Here is a 13,049-nt window from a genome sequence, read left to right as displayed (position 1 = left end):
GCTGCTGCTGCTGCTGATGTGCTGATATCGAAGATGCACTTCTTCTTTTCGCCGCCATGCAATATTTCAACCACGTGTTCGAAAGGCCGACGGGAAGCACACAGACTTTCTTGTTTGCTCTCTCGCGCCGTCATGTTAAACCGTTGTGGCTGACCTTGCACCAGCCTGCAAGACCTTGGAGCCAAAGGAAGGRCTGCCGAGGATGCTGGAGGAGAGTTTAGACGCGACAGTCACATTAATATATGGATGGAGCTTTAGCTCCTGTATGAATTCCTCCTGAAACATAATGTGAATTTGATGGTTCAAGCCAATAACTTGAAAAAAAATGGATCCACAGGAGACAGTTAAAGTGGAATTATATAGAGGACTGGAAATACTGACAGGAAAGGCCACTGAGATGAAGAAATCAATAGGGCAAGAATGCCTGCGTCTGGACATGATGGATCATAAGGAGAGCTCATTATCCCGCTAGCACATTACCTTATACTGCATTGTCACAGATATCCACTTGCCTGACTCAAACAGAAACCATGGAAACTGATTAAGACGGATCTCAGGGGGCAGCCGTTTTTCAAGCGTCGAGTCATTGCACTCTCTCRTTTTCTTAAAGACGGCCGCTGATGCCTTTCACTTAAATCTTTATATAGAATCCTCCATTCCAGCTCATTAATGGTGTCCAGCTGTGGCTATTGTTCAGAAAAAAAGGCTGCAGTGTGTTTTATGGAGTGTTTGCACCACGCAGTGCAACAGCATTAGTCTCATCAACACTATATGATGTTAAGCAGGTCCTGCAGACATGCCTGATCTTTAACAGGGGTGAGGATGAAATGATGAAAAACTAGGAGAGTTCATGCAAACAAAATGATGGTATTCTGTGTGCTATATGTGTGATTCCAGGCACCAGTCATTCTCTGAAAAACAAACAGTTGATAAAATATTAAAATAATTCATTTGGAGACACTGTTAAAATTACTAGAGTCTCCTGTCTACAGCCCTGTATGGTAGCTGTATTGTTTATGCAGTGAACTTGTATACGCACCTGCACAATTGAAGAAGTTGCAGCATTTGTTTACAATTATGGTTCAGCTCCAAAGGTCATTTCTAGCAGTAATACTTCCTCAAGCTCATCCAAGGTAAAAAGGTATAATTTCTCTTCTGCTTCTCTGGGTCTGCTAACATGTTGTCTGTGTTGCTAGATCATCGTGGMTCGGGCTGAGCCTCTGCACCGCTCTGATATAGCGTGTTGTGATYGTTAACTTAGCAGGGGTCAGTTGTGTTACTGAAGGTGCATATACTTTTCTGGGAAATGCGATTTCACTGCGCAGAGGGTGTGGTGACTCAGGCTGCCGGTGCGATAAGAGCAGAATGGCCCCCTGGGMCCCTAATCATGTAAATGGCGAGCAAATTGGTGCACCAAAAAATTAATAAATAAACAAATAAACACTGCCTGGAAAAGAAAACCGKAGTCRATAAAACAAGCCTTCATCTTTTTTAAACTTTTAAAAAGTATCCTGCWGTAATAAGCATAACACRGAGACCGACACAAGGACGTGATGTTGGCCCGGTGAGAATAATGCATTGTGTGGCAGCGTGACTGATCACCTGTTTATGAGAGAACCAGCAGTTATATAAATAATAAACAAAGTGATCATTTTCGCTCTGCGCCTGTGTTTTTCTCCAGCAGCAGTCAGGTCGGCCTCCTGTCTGCTCCTCCCCCTCTTGCTCTCACCTGGCCCTCGGCCCAGAATGTTGCTGCAACTCCGCTCGTTCTCATTGGTCCCCACTCTCACAAGACTTTACAAGAAAGGAAATGACTAAACTCTTCTCCCTCATGCCCTGCCTCAACTTCCCTCCCTGCTTTCACTCTTCCGTTTCTTTTTTCTTTYCTAAACCGCTTTAATGACTGACCGACCTTTGCTTGATGAGACTGTAGGCGACACTGGATATGATCTGATCTGATTTTGCCGCGTCGATCGGAAGAGGCGGAAGTTGTGAATAGCTGCTTTTTGCGGTTTTGTTTGGTTTTTTTGTTGTTCTGTGTGTGAGTATGAGCGCGGTGGCACAATGAGCATGTGTGCATTTTTTGTGCACAGGCTATGGTGAATGTTGTTTTTGTTTTTAGCTGGCATTGCTGCATTTCTGACATTTTTACATTTTCTTCATTCCCACAGCTGCATAGTGTTGCAGCGGCATGATTTAAAAGGTGCAGCAGATTAGAAACTCCTCTGAAAGCTATGAGAGAGGAAAAATAAATATTTATTTAACATACACCATTAGACTAATCTGTCTGTCTCTTTTTCCCTCTCTCCTCAGAGGAAGTGCCTTCCCTGATGTCTGCTGCAGCTTTGACCTGCTTCTACAGCTGAAGCTCCATCCCTCCCCTSTCCCCTCGCTCGCTCGCTTGCTGCCACAGTTTTAAGAGTAAAGGGACAACGGCCACGCCCTTCCCYGTTGCTCCACCATCAGCATCCACTCCAACATCAGCCCTACTCACCAGACGACCCTCGCTGCTCACCACCAGCTGACCAGCCTTACCACTGCACCGCCAGGCCCCACAAACAGCATTTCACCCACCTTGCCTTTCACCATCGCCTTCAGCCCCTTAAGGCCTCTGTTCAGTCCTCAGTGTCCTTAACCTTCCTGAAGCAGACTATACAGACYGTCACCTTTGTTGCCTGCTTCACTGCACCCAACCAGAGGGCTCTCTCTTTTTGGATGTTGCATAAGAGAGTAAGCAATAAACACAAACAGTGAGGAGGAACAAGTTGGTAGGCTAAGACATCTCCCGGATATCTCGGACCTTTTGCCAGATGCTGTTTTGCATCGGGAAAATGACTCATTAACGTCCACAGCAAAACACTGTCCTGCAGCATTTCACCAAGGCGTACGTTTCTGAATGTTTCATTTCAGCTTGTCACAAGCAGCAACGATACYAAGGAAGACATTTAAAACAAGGCAGGACAATTGTGGATTAAAACACTAGAAGAAGTACTTTATCCGCACTTGAACGTATCTTTGCTAGGAACACCTTTTGCCTGCGTTTCGCCATGGCCATGAACATAGCACACATCCGCGACACAAAGTGGCTCACACTGGAAGTATGCCGGGAATTTCAGAGGGGCACGTGCTCGCGCTCCGACCAGGAGTGCAAGTTTGCCCATCCGGCCAAGAGCTGCCAGGTGGACAACGGACGGGTGATTGCTTGCTTCGACTCCCTCAAGGTAAGAACAACATAAAACCGTGTCTCGGCCGGTGAGACAGATTACAGATTAGTGGCTGAAAAGCTGTTGAGGAACTATGTAGAGCTAAAAACTGGAAATAGCATGAGCAGCATCAGGTCACTTCCTGTACTCTTTTTTTTTGCCCTACCCCTTTCTGGTCATGTGAGTCAACTGTAATAAAGAGGACAAGGAAGGTAAATCTTTTTGAGGAATTAAACTGGCTTTTTTTTTAAAGCAATAATGGTAATAGTACTTTCCAGAACAAGCTACAATGTTTTGACCTCGGTAGATCTGATTACACTACATCAACACTGTGGCTTGTTTTTTTATAAATGCAACATCCCACTGGGAATTAAAACATTGCCACCATTTTGCTAAAAGGAAAAAAAAAACCTAACAGACTGCCATGTAATTCTGTACAGCTGCCCTTAGTATTTCACATCTAGGTATCTAAAAGGACTGAAGCGATAGCATCATTCAAACCACTTCCTGTGTACAGAACGAAGGGCGGCCACAGGGGGTTGGTGTGAGTATCTCATTCTGCATGTTCATGTTTTTGAGCACAGTTGGAGGCAGTTTTGGAAAACCGTATGCAATCATTTCCCAAGTGGTAACAAAATGAAAGTAAACACCTTTTTTTTCTTAGTCCTTCTGTCACAAGCAGTCTATCAGACGGAGCTCAAGATCTCAACTGAGAGATTATTTTAAACCCAAAGCCGAGAAGATAATGGTTTATATGTTTGTGCTTTACTTTTTTTTTTTTTTTTATCTCTAAAGAGACTTTAGATCAAGTTAGGATTAATCTGAGACTGAGTTGTTTAGAACTAAGAGTTTATAACAAGATTTTGATAATCAGAAGGCAGAAGCAGAGTCGTGCTCAAATTTATTYACAATTTGCCTTCGGTGTGATTGGTACGTTTCTTTTTCAGTGGATCTTTTGAAAATTTGGAGTGCTGGCAATCTGTCACACCACTGTTAACTGCCTGCATCAATTTGCAACCTTTCTCATGGGACAAGTAAAGAAAAGCACATGATTCTACAAGAAAAAGTGTTTATTTYGTCTCCTACATGGCTGCAGAGATGCTGCTGTGTTACCAGAAATACACAGCGTGTGTAAAACTGTACCAGCACCAATCAATCAGCCAATTTCTTCTTATGAGTAGTTCTGAGCCAATCTTAAAATGAGTCGAAACAAAGAACTTTTGCCATTTTTAGTCTATGAACACATMAATCAATCGCATCTATGTTAACAAACTTTTTTACTCACAGTTGGTCATTAAATTATTGATACCGGTATACCACAGTTTAAAACAATGTTTTAATTCGACCAGCATGTTTATTCTGACTGGAAGTAAGAGTGCAGACTTGAAGTTGAAATTCCTTCATTTTCTGCTGGATTGAAAACAAAACAATCACCTGTCAGGTAATGTAGAACATTTTTCTATAATTTGATATGGTTCTTGGGGTATAAAAAGGTCAAACCTCAAAGAAAATTGGAAAATTGTAGGAAAAAGCCTCATCATTAAGAAAACTGTTAGTACTGGCAAATGAGATCAATAGATGTTAACTAGGACAAAAAAATATCTGAACTTAATCTAGTGAAATATAATTAGTAGTAGTAGTACAAAAACCTGACACAGTTAATTTCTGACTATTTTGAGGTCACGTTTTGAGGTCACATTCTCGTCTATTTTGAAGTACAGATCATAATTGGAAATAARCAGCTGTTATGTGCCTGATTGAACATTTCASAATGGACTAATGTGTTTGTTTAAACCAGTTTTCAGCGGGACTTGTCTTGGTCTTTTTTTTTTTTWAMCMWTTKKYCCMWTTTTTTYYTKGRAAAAMCMRRRSMRGKYYWWWAAWWAAAAAAAACACTGTAGAGAAAAGCTTATTGAGCAAAACGGATGGGGGGGAAGCATAAAAGAACAATAACAAATATGAAATGAAGCCTGTTGATTATTCAAACTTCTAAAACAAAAATACACASACACATCTGCATTGCACCGCATCGRGTTTTCTGTCACACGGACCCACAAACACGTTCACTGACAGAGTGAGTTGTCCTACTTTAATTTACTGTTGAAATAGGACAAACTCTCCAATGAGCGCCGTTACAACAGGCCATATTGCTCTCCTTTACTTGTCTCGCACTCAACATCAGTGCATCCTCTTGGACGTGTGCACAAGCTCCTGGCCCATGAGAGCGGATCGACCTTCTTCTTGAGAAGTATATAATTAGAACAGGTCTCACATGATCACCAGTGCATTGCTGAGCAGGTCACACCCAAACCGAGTCATTTCCCCCAACATCCACTCTCTATCTCTTTTTAGCCTGCGTTTCATGTGTTGCACGTGCACGCAGGCATGCACAGAGATAACACACACGTTCTGCACACGCAGTCSTTCCCTTACGCGGGCATAAGAAAAAAAAGTTGTAATTTTTCACGGCAACATGCTCCATGTCCATGTCGTTGCGTTTGGATCATGTAGCGTCCTCCGTCAAACACGCCACAGCGTTTGAGCATGCAGATATGCACGCGTGTGTTTTATGCGCGTGTTCTTCTGGCCTTAGACTTGGCCTTCACCCCGGAGCACAGAACTCTCTCTGCTTGTCTCTCTGGTCGGTGCTGCACGGACAGCTCAGCTATGTTGAAACAGGGTAAATATTTAGAGAGGGATAATGGCAGCCTGGACTCCTGGATTTTAATTTGGCTTTGTAACTTTGTTAGTTGATGATTTACTGACTGATCAGATTGGGTGGGCAGAATATGCTGATTTGGGATCTGTGTAAACAACATGCTCATAGTTAAAACTGGAAGAAGCCATATGCCTTATCCTGTACAGATAGAGAGCTTAAAGTAGATTCTTCATGTCGTTTTGAAGAAGGAAGCCTTTTTTTTTTTTTTGTAATCATATCTGCAAAATCATGGAAGTGAATGRATGCCTCATTAGTTAAAATTAAATTGAGTGTGCCATAACTCATCCCGCTCTCAGCTATGATTGAACTTGTTGTTGCTTGCTTTCATACTTGACGGGCTTCTTCTTCTTCTTCTTGATATCCCCACTCAGTTMATTTTTTTATTTATTTTTTCCTCCTGTCGTCACACCCATCTAGAGCACGGCTCACATTATCCCTCRCAAACATCTTGTTACCTCAACAGCCTCATACACATACATAAGTACATATTTACACACACAAACCTGTGTGGCAAGTGTTTAGCAGTGTGGAGTGACAATAAGTCTGTGATATTAGCTCATTAGCATTAGCCGCTCGTTTTGTTTGTACCTCCTTTTTGCAGTCACAAAAAAKAGAGGTTAAAATCCACCATGGACAACGGTTTGAATTTGCTTTGATGCATGATAGACTTTGTTCCCTGTCTAACTGACACGCCCATGGTGGTCACTTCTTAGTTTGGATAAAAAGAGGKMAAATACTTGTGCATGCATATGCTATGTTTGTGTTGCAGCTGCAGTCTGTGCACTTCTACCTTGTTCTGAATCAAATTTTTATTTTAATCATTTCATCTGCAGTCCAAGCAATAAGCAACTGGATAGATTATGCATTTTTCTTCCTGGGGCATTTTCTACTAAGAAAATTCTGGAGCCACACTGACTTTTAAAACTTTTCTTTAAATAAATTTGGCGTTAACATTAAAGAACCATCTGAAAGACGTGTTCCCGTGAATTTGAGAGAATTTGCTGGATGCTGTTGAACACCTGAGTAAAAAAAATAAATAAATAAAAATGTAGGTTTTTAAAATAGATTTTAAAAATCCACTCTTGTCTTTGTGTGTGTGTGTGCGTGCGCGTGTGTGTGTGCGTGCATGCGTGCATGTGTGTGTGTGTGTGTGTGTGTTGCAGTTCTCAGTAAGCATTGCACTTTGCTGCTATCCTGCCATCCTCATTTATAAATGGTGGCAAGATAAAATTAGGTTTACATCGAATCTTGTCATAGTTCAATTTATTTTAACATTTTTATCACCAATTTAAGAGATAGTRTTTGGTGTTTACCAGGGTTACCAATAACATAAAGTCTGCTGGTCCAGCAGGGGTTGACATCAAAGTTGTATGAATCAGTAAAATGGAAAGATAAGTTAAAACCGTTTAATAACAGCAAGAAAAAGTAACGATAAAGGAAACYGCTCATGGCACAAAGAAAAAAAACATTGCACATATTTAGATTTTCACTAGATTTACTGTGATGCTTTCTTAAACATTAGAAAGCCTTGTAGTCAAATGAATACCACACGTCTTCATTCTTACGCAGCCGTTCTGATAGGAGCGTCATAGAAGCGACTGCTGCATCAACCATGTTACCACAGTGGATGTGATGTTTTCCAGACGCATGTTGGGGAAATATGATCTGTTATTGGTCTTAACAAATCTCGCTACAGTYCCCCTCTCTCTCTATAAAATCAACACTATGTGTGAAAAGCAGAGGGTTCTGAGTTTGAGGGGGTATTGTGTGTTTGACACTGCTGTCAGACACTGTTTACTGCGTTGACAGCCAAACTGTACGCGACCATGTCCAGGGTCCAATTTTGTGCTGGAACAGCTGTGTTTCRTATTGATTGCATAGTTGGTTCGGATGGTAAAAGTGTTAAAATATTGAATTGACTCCTTTTTGTTTTGTTTTTTTTGTATTTCCTGAGAGGGAAACATTTTGAATAAAAACTACCTAGGAGACGCGTTCTCAGGAGGAAGCCTTTGTCCTACAATCAGCAAGTTGTATTGAGTTGAACAGTGTTAAACTTTAGTCTGTAGGCTGATGTAAGCCTGCAATTCAGACTGTGCTTTCTGGATGCATTAGCTGTTAACACAGGCAATCTTGAACTTAATTAATGGAACGACTGAGAGTGCATTCACAATTAATGATTTAGCTTTTTCATTTAATTTGATTTAAGCCATCCAGAAGATCCGGCTTTTGCATAAAGGAAATGGCTCTTATTGCTGTGCTTTTTGTCTCACTCGCTTCCTTCCTCTCTTGCTGAAGAAAATGCTCAAGTTAGATAAAAGTGTCATAATTTTTTTTTAGTAAGTTATCTCTTATAAGTCTCATATTTACTGAAATATATTAACATCTTCTCAGTTTCAAGCTGGGTTGGATTTCTGTTTGCATCCTCCATATACACAGACGCACACGCACACATGCACGCACACACACACACGCACGCACACACACACACACACGCACACACACACACACCCCACCACACAGCGCTATTCTTTGCGGTGCTGGTTTTATGGCGTGCGTACATCCTTGTCACATCAGCATGGCTTTGCATCTTGTCTGTGAGCTTATGTGACGGAAGATCAGCGACAACAGTCTTTTCTTTTCAGTGTCAGCCGTCGCTGTCTCTCTGTCACACTGGGCCCATTATAACGCCACTGATACAATAATCACTTTACTATAAGCCGTGCTTCTGGCTCTTTAGCTCAGCGAGAAGACAGCCTCAGATAGCCCTCTGGGCCGCCGAGGTTTGTATTTGCCGATTACAGAATAATAGCCAGATCAGTGCGTAAATGTCAGCATGAAATAATATAGAGGATGAAACATGTCCATGATTTTATACATTTATAACACTTTTAGGTTTGTTTTGCACCAGCATGTTTATTTCTAGAAATCCCTCTTCAAAAGGTCGATGTCCATGAGAATCTTTTTTATGTCCATGTCAGGTAATTTGTCGCTCTCTTTGTTTAAGCTTGAGAAATTTCTCTTCTTCTGGATCCTGTAAGCTGTCCACATTTGCTCCGTGAAAGGGTGTCGAAAGTCGCGCTTTCACGGAGCCTGTTTGATCAACCCCAACTCCTTTTTTGCCACATTTACACATGAAACCAAAGMCGGCTGAAGGTTTTATGAGGTCCTGCTGAATTTAGTTTGAGAGTCCACTTCTGGCCACCGCAGCACAACTAAGCTCCCGTTTATATTGTCTCTGCATATATATTTTTTTCCTTTTTCATGTTGTAYGTTACTGTATTTCTGGACTCTGCGTGTAACACACTCTCGAGTTAAGAAGACAAAGTCTAGTTTATTGTTGCGTTCTCATACAGCCATAGTAAGTATTTTATAGCATGCTGATTTGTTGACAGTTTTAAATGTTTTACCAGCTCAGATATAAGTGGCAGTAGCAGTAACCATATATGCATAATTTCCAAGCTMTGAAGGTGTTTTTCTTTGTATGTATACAGCCGGTGCATTCGTCATCTTGTCCTCTGTGTATTCAAACATCCTYGGGAACCCCGTCCTGCAGGGGGCCCAAAGCAGTTTAAAAGTTTGCTTATACCTCCGGCTAACTCTCCATAAATATTTACACGTGTCTTTTCATCAATCGTTCTCTTTTGAGCCATGCTTACACATTGCTTAGATATTAGGCAGTGCCACATTTTTTATGCCTTTTCCACAAAATTATCCTTGGGGTTGTATGCACACATGCATCTGTAGTTTAAAACATGGTTACATTAAGCTTACATTAAGCTTCATTAGAACAATTGTTTGCGTATTTTGCATTGAATGTTGGATTTAATTTATAATTTAATTTCCTAGTGACGCTCTGTGACACACAGTAAGGTACGGCTTTTTATGTACCTCTAAATTTAACAGTTGAGAACTGTTTCTCTTTGTGGTCTGTAAYCCTGAAACACAAATTGCTATGAATGTATTGACTGTTAATGTCCTTTAAAGCTTAAAGTAGTCTTTTTTTGTAATAATGCAAAACAAAAAATAATTCAACTTCAAACATTTTGTGGTATTTTTATTTAAAACATTACATTTTCACTAATTTCCCACCAACCAAAAGAAAGCTTTAACATACAAGGCATTAGCTTGTTAGAGCTGAATTTASAAGCATCGACCTTGTAATTGTGAGCACTAAATGTTTTATTTTACTTGAAATGACATGAGATGAGATTTCAACAAAAACCAGGCAAAAAAAAAAACTCCAAGCCAGGATGAAGAAAATTCCACATTTTATGCTTTTTCTCTGCGGGGATTTAACGTGCACTTTAACATTATCACATCTTCAACAGACCCAGAAAATGACTTGCCAATATCTATTTAGTTAACACTTACTTGACTATAAAGAGACTCAATTATATCCATTAATTGGTAATCTGTTCATCTTTGGCTTTTAACCAGGAATGTTTTCACAGATGCAGGGAAGCGAAAGTCAGACGCTAAAATGTACCTATAAACTAAATGCGTAGAGTTTGTCGGTAAAGCTAACATTGCTAAATTACTAAGCATGCATTTATTAACCTTGTAGTTTGTGGAGTCTTTTTTCATGTGTAGTCAGCTCCTTTTTTAGAGCTGACTACAACTTTCTCCTCCTTTCTTAACAGTTCTTTSATTACATCTTACCCAACATGTGAACAGATATCCTACTAGTCAGCTCTGCTATTTTCTTCCCATTAGACGAGCGAGACATGAGCTCGAGGGCGCAGCTATTTGCTTTTGCCGCAACTCTCTTAACACCTTTGTGGCGAGCCTCTCCCTCTTACCAGCTGTTAGGGCCATCAGTCACGAGTTTATCCACCCCCTCTCTGTTGTGAAACATAGACATTAAAGACAATAAAGATACACCAGCATCAACGTAATGATAGCTCAGCTGATAATGTCTGAGAAGTCTATTGTCTAACAGCAGCGGCAAAAATTTAACTGTGCCATTTATTGGCCAGAGCGTTATCTTAATGCACAATCTTCACAAAATGACGAATATCTTTGATTTATGATGTAGAGCAATTGAGCTTTGATAAGTRAAACATGACTGAATCAACATCCTCAGGCTTTTTATTGTTGCCAGTCAACATGTCCGCTTTGAGTTGAAACAGGACAGGTCTAATTGCTAAATCCGATTTGATTTGTGTGACCCTTGAGCTTATTTCTCACTGAAGATGTCAGTTTCTATAAAACAGATTGTATATTAAAGGTTCATTCATTTTAGTAATTCAGCTGATGTTACCTAACCCATCCTCCAGACTCTGACTATTTAATTATTTCAATCTGAAAAGCTCCCGACTCTCTCTTCCAGGAGTTATTAAAACATTAATCCTACAATTGTAGTCCGTATCCTGTGAATGTGATTGTTTTTCCTGTTGATAATAGAGCTTTTAATACCACACTGTTTCCTTCCACTAAACTTTCAAGTGAAAAAAATGTCTGGGTGCAGCACTCTGGACATGGCCAACTTCTTTAGTGGTGACCTTCTGTATCTTACTCTTTTTATGATGGGTTCAATGTCTGCTGGACAACCGTCAAGTCAGTACTTTCCCTACGATCGTGTAGGGCATAACATAGAAAAACCTTTACAATACACGAGCTTCACATTTTGAACTGCATTACTAAATCAGTGAACTTCTCAGTGATAGTTATTGACATGAATATGTACTTAAATGACTCTTATTGCAAAGCCACTATATATATCTTTAGTGGAATTCAGTTTATTTTTGTTTTGCCATCTTTTCTTTACGTTTACATAACATAGAGTCCGGTCTACAGAGTTTAGCTTCTGTGTAAAAACAGTGAATCATTGCAAAACTCATCATAAATTTCAAATGAATTTTATTCCGAAGGAATATGACACCAAAGCACAGGAAAGAATTTAGAGGCATCCTCCTTGTTTCGCTGCCAAACCCCACGGAGATAAGCGCACACAGAAACAGGATTAGACCAGTTGACAGTGGGATTAGAGTTGTGGATAGGATTAAAGTCTGTGAGATGAGATTAGCATAATGCATACCAGATTAAATCTGTTATTGCTGCAAACTAAATTAGTCATGAGTCTTGGTGTCACGGAGGTACGAGGAGAAAGGAGCCTTTTGTTGACGACGGCGAAGGGGGGGAGAGGGGCCACCCTGGAAGCAAGAAGAGGAAGAGTTTTAAGCTGGAATGCTGTCATATGCTGCTCCCATTTCGCTTTTGTCCATTCAGATACAAGTCTGTCCTGAAGAAGAATACAGCTCTGTCCTTTCAGCGACAACAGAGTCATCGTTGACTCTTTGGCCACTGCCAGAACCTTATAGGATTTCTGCACAGTGACTCTTCTTTTTTAACTCCTACTGGGAAGCGAAGCTCAGAGATGATTAAATGAACCTTCCGGGACTCGCTTCTCATACTTACATATTAATATTTGGGAGGTTGTTTTTTTTTGTTTKKTTTTTTTATGAAACGCTGCTCGCTCAGATCAATACTTGCGTTATTGCACTGGATTTGCACATAATAAAAAGTAAGAAACTAACCTTGTTAGCACTGAGAGGAGGATAAGTGGTACAGAAATCAACAGTGCGTAGAGAGGAGGACATGTAGAAGGAGTCACATGAAAGTGTTTTGGTGTAGAAAGAGGTAACACATGGGGAGGAGGAGGAGGAGTAGGAGGTGAGCATATCAGCAGAAAGACAGAGAGGTCTAAGTTTGGACCCAGGGCTCCAGTGTACATGACATCTGACCTGGAGCATTTCTGAGAACCAACACGCTTTCAAGTGTGAATAGGTCATTGCTCTGCATGTGGTTGCTGCTGTAACACATTTGCATTTGTCCTCGATTTGCAGTTTGCATCACATAATAATTCACCCAGGTTTTTTTTTTYYTTTTTTYYWWKKWWWMYWAAMMMYTTWAAATGTGTTTGGTTAACCTTACTGCAGTATGTGTGGTCCTTCTTCAGATAAGTACACCATCCKTTTAACTCTGGTGTTGTATAAGTGAGGGCGATAATGCGCCACCGTGGACATATTTGAACTATTATCATAGATTAACACTCCCTCGCATCTCCGTAGCGCCACGAGCCCCAGCACATGCGGCGACGTCAACTCCCTGGCCACAGAACGCCAACA

General features: G+C 40.7%; 1 protein-coding gene across 13 annotated transcripts in view; it reads left to right on the top strand.

Annotated features, from left to right (window-relative positions):
* The window catches only part of mbnl1 (muscleblind-like splicing regulator 1), a 44,851-nt gene that overhangs the window by 14,599 nt on the left and 17,203 nt on the right, over positions 1–13,049 (top strand). For 12 of the 13 annotated variants that reach the window (XM_008433776.2, XM_008433778.2, XM_008433775.2 and 9 more), the window contains one exon: positions 2,314–3,221. In XM_008433776.2, the coding sequence (XP_008431998.1) occupies positions 3,048–3,221 (174 nt within the window). In that variant the 5' untranslated portion in view covers positions 2,314–3,047. Of the gene's footprint in view, positions 1–2,178; positions 2,204–2,313; positions 3,222–13,049 lie in introns of those variants that run through there. The other variant, XM_017309980.1, reaches the window with a different exon arrangement.

Source organism: Poecilia reticulata, linkage group LG17, assembly GCF_000633615.1.
Source record: "Poecilia reticulata strain Guanapo linkage group LG17, Guppy_female_1.0+MT, whole genome shotgun sequence".
NCBI classification, from domain to species: Eukaryota; Metazoa; Chordata; class Actinopteri; order Cyprinodontiformes; family Poeciliidae; genus Poecilia; species Poecilia reticulata.
The sequence above is the reverse complement of the archived record's forward strand: the minus strand, read 5'-3'. Positions and strand labels throughout refer to the sequence as shown.